General features: G+C 44.8%; 1 protein-coding gene across 1 annotated transcript in view; it reads right to left on the bottom strand.

Moving 5' to 3' along the window:
* Positions 1-13,083, bottom strand: part of Myrfl (myelin regulatory factor like) — a 106,045-nt gene that overhangs the window by 31,458 nt on the left and 61,504 nt on the right. The window contains exons 10-11 of the mRNA XM_040754837.1: positions 12,890-12,980; positions 6,468-6,668 (exon numbers count right to left, since the gene is read on the bottom strand). Of these exons, the coding sequence (XP_040610771.1) occupies positions 6,468-6,668; positions 12,890-12,980 (292 nt within the window). The remainder of the gene's footprint in view (positions 1-6,467; positions 6,669-12,889; positions 12,981-13,083) is intronic.

Genomic DNA, 13,083 nt, shown 5'->3' with positions numbered 1-13,083 from the left:
GGGATCTCACAGGAATTTGCAAAGCTGACCAGGGTAAGCACAGGGTACTAATACAAACCATGAGGGGAAGATGGAAGACTACCAACAGGGGCCATGCAGAAAAAGCAATTCCCCTCTCCTGCATCACAAGCTGCAATAGAAGTCCCGGAAAACCCAGGACTCTACCAACACAAACCAGGAAGAGAAAGTAGCACCAAATCTGTTCTACAAGGCCTGCATTCTCCTAATACCAAAATTGAATAAAGATCAAAGACTACTAAAGCACAGAAGACCAGTTTCCTTCTGACAACAGATGTAAACTTTCTCAACCAAATACTTCCAAACTGAATTCAGGAACAAAGTAAGATTACACATTATGACTAACTGGGCTCCACTTCAGCAAGGCTGGTTCAATATAAGCAAATCAATAAATGTAATACACAGAATTAATAGATGTAAGGCCAGAAATCACAAATCCTCTCAATACAGGTAGAAAAGACATTTGACACAATTCAATATGTCTTCATGATAAGTGTCTTGGACAAACTGGGAATAAATGGAATATAATTCAAAATAATAGTGGTTATATACAACAAGCCTATAGCCAGCATTATATAAGAAGGGGAACTGGGAACATTTCCTGTAAAATCTGGAAGGAGATAAAGGTTCTCACTTGCATTCAGTACAGTGCTCAAAATCACAGTGAGAGAAGAGAACGCTTAAGTGGGTTAAAATAGGAAGAAAGAATTAAGATTATCCTTATTCACAGATCACATGATTCGATACTAAAAAGACCCTACAGAAAACTCTTAGTTATCTTGCAGAATGCAAAAAATCAACATAGAAAAACCAGTGCTTTCATCTAAAAAATAGTGAACTTGCTGAGAAACAAGAAAAATGATCCCATTTGCAATACCTAAAATAATAACAAAACAACAACAATAATAAAGACTAGAAACAACCCTAACCAAAGAGGTGAAGAACCTCGACAATGAAAGTTTTACATCTCTGAAGCAAGAGATTGAAGAAGATAGTAGGAAATGGAAAGACCCCATGGCCATAAGTTGGTAGAATTAATATTGTGAAAATTATCATTCTAATGAAAGCAATTTTCAACATTCTTCATAGAAATAGAAAAATCCTAAAATTCATATGGAACTAAAAAAGACCCCAGATAACCAAAGCAATCAGTTCCCTAAACATTTTAATATTTCAGTCCCACCACAGCGGGGATTAAGCTATGGGTCTCTACACACATACATGGATTGACAAAAGAGCTATGAGTGGAGTGTGGTTGTACAAGCCCTGATCCCCTACATTTGGAAGGCAGAGGCAGGTCCATCTCTGTGAGTTCAAGTCCATTCTGGTCTACCTAGCAATTCCAGGCCAGCCAGAGCTATATAATGGAATTCTGTCTAAAACGAAACAACAAAAACATAAGTCAGACCTCTTTCCTGAGTGCCCCTCCATCTTTCTACCATGTGCAAACAGTATTCAACACACTTCTGATATGGAAACAGTGCACCGGGAAAAGAGGGGGGTCTAGGATACCTTATTAAATACAGAAATCACCTACAGGGGAAGCTGGGAAGCACTCTATGTCTCTGAACGGCGGTAAGGATCCAAGAGAAAGAGCATCTTATTTTCTCTTTCCTATATATCTCTTGCTTTTCACCTCCTTGGCATGCCTTTAACCACAGCCTTCAACAGACATTAAATCTGTCAGTGCCTTTATCTTGGAATTCCTTGGAATAGCCTCTAGAAATACGAGTAATAAATTTCTATTGTGCACATATTTCCCAGTGACATTTCACTATAACAGCACAAATGGTCTGTGATCCTTTTAGAAACCTTGGAAGGATGGCTCTTTTATTAAAAGTTTGGAAAAAACTGAGTCTGGGAGAGGGAAAGATGAAGTTCACAGATCCATTCCACCACTGATGACTTTACTGCCATCGATCTCGTGTTCCTGACGAGTAGCAAAAGGGACACCTACAAGTTTTAGGAATATATCCATTTCACAAATACATACAGAACACACATACAAATAAGAGATGATTTTCATATATGATATTAATAATCTGTATTTTTTCAAGTAAATCTACTGTTTACTTAGTTTTTTAAAAATTTTATTTATTTATTGTGTATACATTGCTCCTGCCTGCACACCATAAGACAGCACTAGATCTCAGTATAGATGGTTGTGAGCCACCATGTGGTGCTGAGACTTGAACTCAGGACCTCTGGAAGAGCAGTCAGTGCTCTTAACCTCTGAGCCATCTCTCCAGCCCGTTTACTTAGTTTTATACAGGTTAAAAATGTTCCACATTTATGATTTTAGAAAAACTCATAACGTGTCAAATGCTCACACTCAAGCATTCTCTAGTCATGGATTCTAAACCAAAAGCATATCTCTGGGTTAAAGTCCTAAGCTGAAAAAGCTATCTATGGATTCAATGCAATCCGCCAGGTGTTGGTGGCACACGCCTTTAATCCCAGCATTCGGGAGGCAGAGACAGGCGGATCTTTGTGAGTTCGAGACCAGTCTGGTCTGTAAGAGCTAGTTCCAGGACAGCCTCCAAAGCCACAGAGAAACCCTGTCTCGAAAAACCAAAAAAAAAAAAAAAAAAAAAAAAAAAAAGATTCAATGCAATCCCCATCAAAATTATCAGGACAGTTCTTCACAGACCTTGAAAGAACAATACTCAACTTTACATGGAAAAACAAAAGACCAAAATAGCCAAAATAACCGTGTACAATAAAGAAACTACAGGAGGCATCACCATTCCTGAATTAAAGCTCTTTTATGGAGCTATAGTTCTGAAAACAGCTTGGTATTGGCACAAAACTTGACAGGTAGACCAATGGAATCGAATTGAAAACCCTGATATTAACCCACACACCTACGAACACTTGATTTTTGAGAAAGAAGCTAAAATTATATAATGGAAGAAAGAAAGTATCTTCAACAAATGGTGTTGGCATAACTGGATTCTGGCCTGTAGAAGACTGCAGATAGATCCATATCTATTGCCTTGCACGAAAACCTAAGTCCAAATGGATCAAAGACCACAAATAAATCCAGTTACACTGAAACTCTTAGAAGAGAAAGTGGGAAGTACCCTTGAATGAATTGGTACAGGAGGCCACTTCCTGAACATAACACCAATAGCACAGACACTGAGATCGACAATTAATAAATGGGACCTCCTGAAACGAAGAAGCTTCTGTAAGGCAAAGGACACAGTCAACAAGACAAAAAGGCAGCCCACAGAATGGGAAAAGATCTTCACCAACCCCACATCTGAGTGAGGGCTGATTGTCAAAATATACAAAGAACTCAAGATGTTAGTCACCAAAGCACCAAATAGCCCAATTAAAAAGTGGGGTACAGAACTAAATAGAGAATTCTCAATAGAGAAATCTAAAATGGCTGAGAGACACTTAAGAAAGTGCTCAACATCCTTAGCCATCAGGGAAATGCAAACAAAAACAACTCTGAGATACCATCTTGCTCCTGTCAGAATGGCTAAAACCAAAAACACCAATGACAGTTTATGCTGGAGAGAATGTGGGGAGAGAGAACACTCCTCCACTGCTGGTGAGAGTGCCAGTCACTTTGGAAATCAGTATGGAGAATCCTCAGGAAAATGGGAATCAGCCTCCCACAAGACCCAGCAATTCCACTCTTAGTCATATACCCAAAAAATATGCATTCATACAACAAGGACATCTGTTCCGCTATGTTCATAGCAGCATTATTTGTAATATCCAGAACCTGAAAGCAACCTAGATGCCCCTCAACCAAAGAGTGGATAGAGAAAATGCGGTACATTTACACAATGGAATACTACTCAGTGGAATAAAAACAACAACAAATTTTTGAAAATTTGCAGGCAAATGGATAGAACTAGAAGAAACCATCTTGAGTGAGGTAACCCAGTCACAAAAGACAAACATGGTATGTACTCACTCATATACGGATTTTAGACATAGAGCAAAGGATTGCCAGCCTACAATCAACACCTCCAGAGAAGCTAGGAAACAAGAAGGGCCCTAAGAGAGACATACATGGTCCCCTGGAGAAGGGGAAAGGGACAAGATCTCCTGAGGTAATGGGGAGCATGGGGGGAGGGGAGAGGGAGTTAGGAGAAAGACAAGGAGAGAAGAGGAGGGGAGAGGAGGACATGAGGGAGCAGGAAGATTGAGTTGGGGGAAGAATAGAGGAGAGCAAGAACAGAAAACCATAATAGAGGGAGCCATTATAGGTTTAAAGAGAAATCTGACACTAGGGAAATGTCCAGAGATCTACAAGGATGACCCCAACTAACAACTAAGCAATAGTGAAGAGGCTAACTTAAATGCCCTTCTCCTATAATGAGATTGATGACTACCTTATATGCCATCCTAGAGACTTCATCCAGTAGCTGATGGAAGCAGAAGCAGACACCCACAGCTAAGCACTGAGCCGAATTCCTGGAATCCAGTTGCAGAGAGGGAGGAGTGACGAGCAAAGGGGTCAAGACCAGGCTGGAGAAACCCACAGAAACAGCTGACCTGAACAAGGGGGAAGCTCATGAACCCCAGACTGATAATTGGGAAACCAGCATAGTACTGTTCCAGACCCCTTGAACAAGGATGTCAATTTAGAGGTCTGGTTAATCTATGGGGTCTCTGGAAGTAGAGCAGTATTTATCCCTAGTATACAAACGGACTTTAGGAGCCCATTCCACATAGAGGGATACTCTCTCAGCCTAGACACATGGGGGAGGGCCTAGGCCCTGCTCTGAATGATAGGACAGACTTTGAAGATTCCCCATGAAAGGCCTTACCCTCCCTGGGGAGCAGAAAGGGGATGGGATAGGGGATCAGTGGGGGGCAGGGGAGGAAAGGAGGAAGAGCGAACTGGGATTGGCATGTAAAACAAACTTGTTTCTAATTTAAATAAAAAAACAGAGGAAAGGAAAAAAAAAGCCCTGAGTTGATGCTATAGGGTACATCTCTAGCCTTCTAAGCATAGCCTAAAACTCTTCATCCTCTCAGGCTGCTGGGAACAGAAGCAGGAGGGGAGAGTTTTTCATCTAGAGTCTAGGGTGGGTGACATGTTACTTATATCAAGAAGGATTTGAGACGCTCCTGGGATGTTTGTTATTCAAGATAATGTATTTTCCTTCATCAAGAGCAAAATGGATGACTTTTGGTAAATGATAATCTGTGTTGGCCTGGTGATAGCAACCAGGATTGTGGAGGACATTCTCAAATTGCAACCCCCCACTGAGACTTCCGATTGAGATGTCCTAAGCCATTGGTGTGACCAGATGCAAGGGCATGTCCGAGGCAGTATGAGCTGAAATGCAGTCAGTGTATGTCTCTCTAAAGTTTGCAATTTAGAACTGTAAATTTGGAAATGTCTGTGAGAACCTTCTAGTCCTGAATTCCCATCCAAGGAGGAGGTCACAGAAACCCTAACGTGAACTGCAGCTTTGCAAGCAGTGTGAAAGTCAGCAATTACAACCCTTGTGGCAATGCTCTCGGGAGCCGGTTCAGAAAGCCCAGTGCATGTTTGTGCTGGGAAAGGATGCTGTCTGGAAGAAAGGCCAATGATGACAGAGCAGATCCTCTATCGGTTAAAGGAAGAATAAATGAAGGAGGGGAAATGAGACTTAAAACAAGTTTTTTTAACAGTCTTGTGAGAGGAATTGTGAGTGAGAAGGTGGGGAAACGGTGGACGCGGCAAAGAAATAATCGGATCTGGAGAAGCCGGAGTCAGGAGTGGCCTGGCTGGAGGCTCAGTGTTCATTCTGATCACCTTGGTCTATGGAGCGACTACAGCTTTCCAAAGTTTGGTACTCCTACTCCAAGTAATTAGAAAGCAAGTAACTCCTGAGGGTCAGGCAGGCCCACTGCCATGTCACAGCTGAAGACCTGACTCAGCCTGGTGAAGCACTTTTAAGGAGATCCCCAGGCCAGATTTTGACAGGCACTAGGCAACTGCTTGTCCTAGATGGAGCAAGGCACCAGACGTCTGTCCCAGAGTCAATTGTCCCCGTAAGGTTCCCACTGGGGAGCTTTTCAAGTGTTCATCAAAGATCTTGCACGGGGAAGACATTGGCTAGAAGAGCCAGCACAAGCGAGCCTGGGAGGAAGGGGCTGGGGAAGTCTGTGTTCAGCAACCAGCTGGAGGGGTGTCAAACGTGGAAAGGCACTGACTGTGGAAAACAAGTGTAAAACATGCGCCTGTGACATCAGTGACACGCTGCTGCTTTCCACTGGCTCTGTTGGGTAAACCCATCCCCCAGGGAGAGGGACAGCTTTAGAGTAGTAGCAGAGATGCCCAGTAGTTCCAACCATCGTTATCTTCAGGTAACTTGTTATGTCATACCAACAGGTGACACATAAACATGCCCTGGCCATCGGTGTCAGGCTGAAGTCCCAGGCACCTGATTGAGGTGTCGGAGGAAGGGCGGAGCGGGATACCCCAGGCTCACCTCGTGGATATTCTCCTTCACGCGGCTGTCAGAGGGATGCATGATGGTCCCCATCACCTTCATGTTGCCACAGACAACCAGGGCTTCATCAGGTGCATCTGTGTTTATCCCTACTCGACTGTGACAGATGACAGATTCCGGAACTTGTCCTCGCTGCCACAATGCATCACTGTCATTTTCAAATTGCCCAGGGTTAGAGGCCTGGAGAAACACAGCGGATACTGCAATTAAAGTTAGGATGGCAGAAATGGTCGATCATGAGTCCTCAGAGTGAAGAAAAGCAGACTGTTATCTGAGGCCTTCCCAGGAGACTCCTGCACTGGATAGAACACTCTGAGGTAGATAAACGACCCTGGGCCCAGGAGAGGCCCCCAACGGTAGGAGCTTGGCATGCCATGGTTGAGAACATCCATCCTCTGTAACGTTTCTCAGAGACTGAACTGTGTGTTCAGTTACACGACATGGACAACTGTAAAAGGCAGGAAGGAGGAGCAGGAACTAAAAATGGGGATTACCTCTTCAGACATAATAATTTAAATTCATGCTGGACAGTGGTGATGCACGCCTTTAATCCCAGCACTTGGGAAGCAGAGGCAGGTGAACTGCATGAGTTTGAGGCCAGCCTGGTCTACAGAGCTAGTTCCAGGACACCCAGGACTGTTACACAGAGAAACCCTGTCTTAAAAAAACAAATAATAATAATAATAATTCTGAACAAAAATGTACATTATTTATTGCTCAAGGAAACAAAAATACCCTGTATTTAACTAGCCTTTTTAAACTTCAGAACACTCACATTGGTGATTTCACAGGCAAGTGACAAACAACACAAACACATAAGATACACCTCAACTTTCCCTAAACACAGGTGGTACTGTGGAATAGTGATGGCTACATTTTTGTTTGACAATCCATGTAGTGGTTCTATGATGTAAGTACCGTTGTGCTCATTTTATTGACACTGGCACACTGAAAGGATAATTAATTGCCCAAGAACAGGTAGGCAATCTGTGCTACATGTCCTCTGGTTACTAAGTAATGACTCTGACTTTGCTATTTCACTATGTGGCCAAGAAGCAGCTCCGGCAATCTTTTTGTCTGTTTGTTTTTTGTTGTTGTTGTTACTACGAGATAGGGTTTCTCTGTATTGTTTTGGAGGCTGTTGGTCCAGCCCAGCCTCGAACTCACAGAGATCTGCCTGCCTCTGTCTCCCAAGTGCTGGGATTAAAGGTGTGCGCCACCACCGCCCGGCCCCGGCAATCTTTAAAAACAACCCAAGTGAAACTTTTGGGCCAGCCACAGTTCTGAAGACATTCCTTCTAGTAAAGACCTCTGCCGAAGACTTTCTACTGGGTTACAGTCTTTTGTCCCAGCTTCCCTGCTGAAGGTGTTTCCAAATACCCTACATAGGGGTCTTCAAACCATCACATTCCTTATGACAAAATCCATTTTATTTTCTAAATGATGATGTGTTCTTCTAAATTCAATTTTTGCCTTTATAGTTAGTTGTAGAGAATCCAGTTCCCTGACACCTCAACAGGCAGCACTAACACAGTGACCACTTTTGCCCATCTGCTGGGCCTTGCTTACCTGGGCACCATTTATCCCTGCAGATAGCTCAAGGAGTCATCATAGCATTTTTCTCATGAACACACACTGAGAGACCTAGGAATTGGGGTAGGTGGCAGAGGCATTGTTCACTAGACACTTTTTTGGTTATTTCTTGAATGTTCTGCCACCTGCATGTGTTATACATTAAATAATAAATAAATAAAAGAAGTCGGCAAGTTTAGCTCTCAGTTTGATTTCAGTTGAAGAACTTTTGGGCAACTACAACCTCGTCTTTTGTTTCTACCAGTTTAAAACTCTGCTCAGAAGACCCAGCCACTGGCACTTCACAGACAAAAGCAGTGGAAAGGTTGAAACCAGCTGCTTGAAATGTTATTTTGTATAAACTGACTTGAACCAGAGCCTTTCTGTAAGATTCCTGGAACCCTTGGATGTGAACCTTGAGTTGGCTTTGACTTGAGTTCTTTTATCGTGAGCTATCAACAGGGAAGCATGGGGAGTGATCAATAGAGAAGCATGGGGAGCACTGAAGCATGAAGAGTGATCCACAGAGAGACATGGGAAGCACTGAAGCGTAGGAGGCACTGATGCGTGGGGAGCACTGTAGCGGGGGGGAGCACTGATGCGTGGAGAGCATTGATGCAGGGGGAGCACTGTAGCGGGGGAGCACTGAAGCAGAGGCAGCATTGATGCAGGGGAGCACTGTAGTGGGGGGAGCACTGATGCGTGGAGAGCATTGATGCAGGGGGAGCACTATAGCGGGGGAAGCACTGTAGCAGGGGGAGCACTGAAGCAGAAGCAGCACTGATGCGTGGGGAGCACTGTAGCGGGGGGAGCACTGAAGCAGAGGCAGCATTGATGCATGGCGAGCACTGATTTTTTTTTTCTCTGCTGAACATAATGAGCCACTTGGAGGAAACAACCCAGGACAGTGGTGGATTCTTGTTGGCCTCTGTCAGTGAGCCTTGGGATCATTCTTGCCATGCTGGTAACTGGATACTAGAGGAGCAGATGTAAGTAGATTCTTTTATATACACAATTACAACATTTATATTTGTTTCATCAGACAAGACTAAATCCCTAAAATGTGTTCAAATTTTCTCAGAAAGGAACACAGACCTACAATGGGCACTAGGAAGGGGTCATCAACTCAAGTGAGACAGATGGTAAGATCTACACATTTCTTTCCCCTCCTGGGATCCATGTCTTCATGTGTCAAAGCAGACTACGTCCTGTGCTCTCTCCACAGTGGCTGCTGGACACCAAACGCCAAAATGGTTCGTTTACTCTCCTAAAATACTTTTTGTCTCGAGCTTTCATATATGTTTAGGGAGGACTTGAACATTCCAGTCTAGGTTATGAAACCAACTGGTTGTAGGACTCCGGGGCAACCATTTATCTTGGTATACCAGTGTTATCTTTTGAAGAATAGCAATAAACCTATTTATTGCCTTTACCCATCTTCAAAGGTTATGATGAGACTAAGTGAAATCATGTGTGCGTGACAGTCTGCAAAATTGAGGGTGGACTGACATAAATTTATCTTCAACATTTGACTGGATACTACCATCACTGTAACCACAGAGCGACAAACACACCTGCAGAGTCATACACAGTTCCTGGAACTCCCTTCTGCAAGAGCACAATGCGAAGGGCGCCCCCTGCAGGTGCTTGGGATAGCAAACTGCATTAGAAGTGAGGAGTCTGGAAGGAAAATCACTGGCCTCTCTTTCTTTTACCTTTGTTTATGACTCTAAACCAAGTCAAGGAGCCATTAGGAGAGCTTGGCCTTAGCAAGCAGCTTTTAGGAGATCAATCTGTGTATATTTTGAAAGAGTCATTAAAACTGAGTCCAAAGATACTCTTGGGCGGGGTCACTCAGGTGTGGTGTGTAGATTCATATCCATCTCCAGGAACTTGTTAGAAATGCATGTTCTCGGACATCTCGAGCTACTAAAATAAAAACTCTGGGGGTGGGTTTGCCTAGATATGTCTGCAAAGCTCTCCGGGAGCTGGCTCCCAGGATGGCCCTTTTCTAGCTCTACCCTCGCCTGCCACACAGATGCTGCTGTCTATGGCGCCGATTTCTATCCCAGTGTGGTTTGCAGGGGAAAGCAGGAATCCTTGAGGGTGGGGCCATTTCTATCCTTCCCAGAACAAACCAGAAACAATGTATTTCTTTTCAAAAGGAGAAAGTCCTGAAGCACCTTTGAAAGGCAGACAAAAGCATTCGTCCCTCAGGCTTGCCCACAGCACCCCCAAACCAGCTCCAATCAAGCCATTCCGAAAGGAAACGGAGCTGAAGGAAAGCCTGGTCGTTAACCTGGAGGACCTTGAAGGAACTCCACCCAGAAATGCTCTGAAAAGCCAAGGCCTGGGAAATACATGTGTTCATTGGAGAAAACCTTAACAGACACTAAATTAGCTCATTTACACCACAGGCATTTAGTATATAAATTTAGTATAAAACTGCTATGGTTGACAAGCCAGGTGGACAATGACCGAATGATGGCCACCATTCTCCCTCCAAGAAGAATTTTGACAAATGTGGTATCCTGGACACCTTCCGGAGGCCAGCATCGCAGGGGCAGTCCCCATACTGCCATTTCTATCAGACAGCAAAGCACCAATCTCCATTTGAGAAACAGCTCTTAGGCCACAAAACGAATTCCAGTCTTCAAAGAGCAGCTCCCCCCCCGCCGCCCCACACACTCTTAGCACAGCCAAGCATGCAACACCTTTGATTATTAAACCTTCCTTCTTGTCTTTTATTCTGGAGCTCAAGCTGACAGAACCAGGCCATGGCCTTAGAGGCCACACCTGACTCTTGGGTACAATGTAGTGTTGCCCCACATGTACAGACCACAGAGAGATGGTCCCTTCTAGAGTGATGGGTGCAGCAAACACTGGGTGAGCATTTCTAAAACTACCTGGATCAAATAATGATGTCATCTCTTACAGTCTCTCTCTCTCCCTCCCTCTTTTCCCCATTCACGGTGTTCATTTGAGTGGACTGAGAAGTCCACCCTCACACCTGTGTTCTGGATGAGCATGAGCTAACAGCCCTGAGATAGTTCCAGTTCGGGTGTGAGGGCTTGTGTTACTGTCACCATTGTTCTTCTCGTTATTTTTAGGCTAAGTTGGTGTCTCCTAGTGTACATCAGGGTGCTCTCTTTAAGCAAAAATAATAGCTGGGAGGAAGCTACTGTCTCCGAGGTATAATAAGTTTTTAAATTTTAAAAACTGAGGAAATAACACAACACCTAATCTGTGCTGAGTGCAACTCGGTATGTTTCATATTCAGACTAAATTTGAGTTTCGACAGCTCCCCAAGCTCCCGAGCTCACCATATGAGCTCTCCGGTGGGTGATCTTGGTGCTGTGATGAGGAGGTATCGGTAAAACAGTTTGCAGTTAATGGAGTTGGGGTGAGTCAGGCTCCCTTCCTCTCCCGGCTGCTGTGTGAGCTTGCATAGCACTGAGGGCACAGCCAGCTGGGAAAGGAGAAACTCTGCTGCCAGGTAAATTATTCAGCGAATGCAGGTGACTAGCAGACTGTATGAATCAAGTGCTGGTCACAGGACGGCACTGGCGTGCCCAGTGGTCTGCGCTGTCTCATTTCTTCTGAAGTTAGAAACAGTAAGCAACCTGTTTTCTGGACTGAGATTCAGGTCAGACTTGTTAGCACAGCAATCCAGATAATACCGGATGAGATAGATGCCCAGGATGGTCTGACCCAGGGGTGGGCAGACATCTCTGGGATTGGCTGCCTGTTTTTGCCTCAAAAGAGCGTCGCTGGCCTGTGGTTATGTCAAAAACAGCCTGTGTGTGAACAGCCGACTCTTCACACAAGATTTTACTTCCCTTCTGTCATTACTTCACCTCCAATAAAATTTTGGGGGGTAACTGAAGGGTTTTTACTAGCAGGTAGTTCATTAGTTTTAACTGACTAGAAGAATTACAGAGGATTCTTTGTTTCAGAGCAGCTTCAAAGCAGGCAAGAAGAAACACCACTCTGTTCCCAGGGCCTTGGGTTGGGAGCTGTGATCATGGGGATGCCCACAGTGAATGATGCCCCCTAGTGGAGCCCCCCCACACACACTGTCACTCTCAAAGGCCTGTGACCCCACAGCCCCCACCCAAGGCTGCCATGCCTGTGGAACCTGTTGCTCACGCCCTGCCATTCTCAGGGTAGCCGGCTGGACTCACAGCTGTAGCTGCAGCTGCTAGTAGCTTAATGTCCCCGTGGCTGCCAAGACACCCGTCCACAGCTGTAACCATTCGGCAAATGTGTTGAGTTTTTCCTGGGGTCAGCAATCACGGAGGGACACAGGGGACCTTCCTGGTGCTTCCCTCCCTCACCAGGCCTGGGCCAGAGAGTGCTGGGCTGCCCACAGATGCCATCATTTACGAGGTGAGTGAGCCTCTCAGGCCCTCTGCCCCCCTGACTATAGAGAATTCTCAGAGAGGAAAATGCATCATCGGTATAAAGTAGTACCACGAGTAAATGTTTAACCAGCGCCTCCAAGAGACAGTCAGTGTCATGATTTCCCAAGCTCAGTATCACGGCATTTAGGGAGGGATGGCTTCCCCTGGGGGTGTTGCCCTGTGCATTGTGAAGTACTGCACAGCATCTCTGGTCTCTGTACCCCAGGTGTGCTGAATGATCCTCCGGGGACAAAACTGCCCTTGGTTGTGAACCACTGTATAGACACTAGCATGGTTTCTGCTGCTATCAGCATCAACAACAGCAGTTGGGAAACAGCACACCTGAAGTATGTTGCCGACAATTCAATTTCTTCCTGCAAGGGAGGAAAGCACCCGTGGTCCAGAAAACCAGAGAACTGCACTTACCCGAACAATGATCCTTTCAGAGATGTGGGCAGCCAACAGGTAGAACTGGTCTTGGTTAGCAGCATACAGTCCGACCACCAACATGAAGTATCTAATTCGGAAACAGCAGACTGATGGGGGCACATCCAAGAGTGGAGACGTAACTGTGCCGTTAAATAGCACCCGACATTTCATGAACAGTGAGCTCTGCTAGA

The sequence above is a fragment of the Mesocricetus auratus genome, unplaced genomic scaffold (genome assembly GCF_017639785.1).
Source record: "Mesocricetus auratus isolate SY011 unplaced genomic scaffold, BCM_Maur_2.0 Super-Scaffold_100011, whole genome shotgun sequence".
NCBI lineage: Eukaryota > Metazoa > Chordata > Mammalia > Rodentia > Cricetidae > Mesocricetus > Mesocricetus auratus.
Note: the sequence above shows the minus strand (reverse complement) of the source record. Positions and strands in the feature narration are given on the sequence as shown.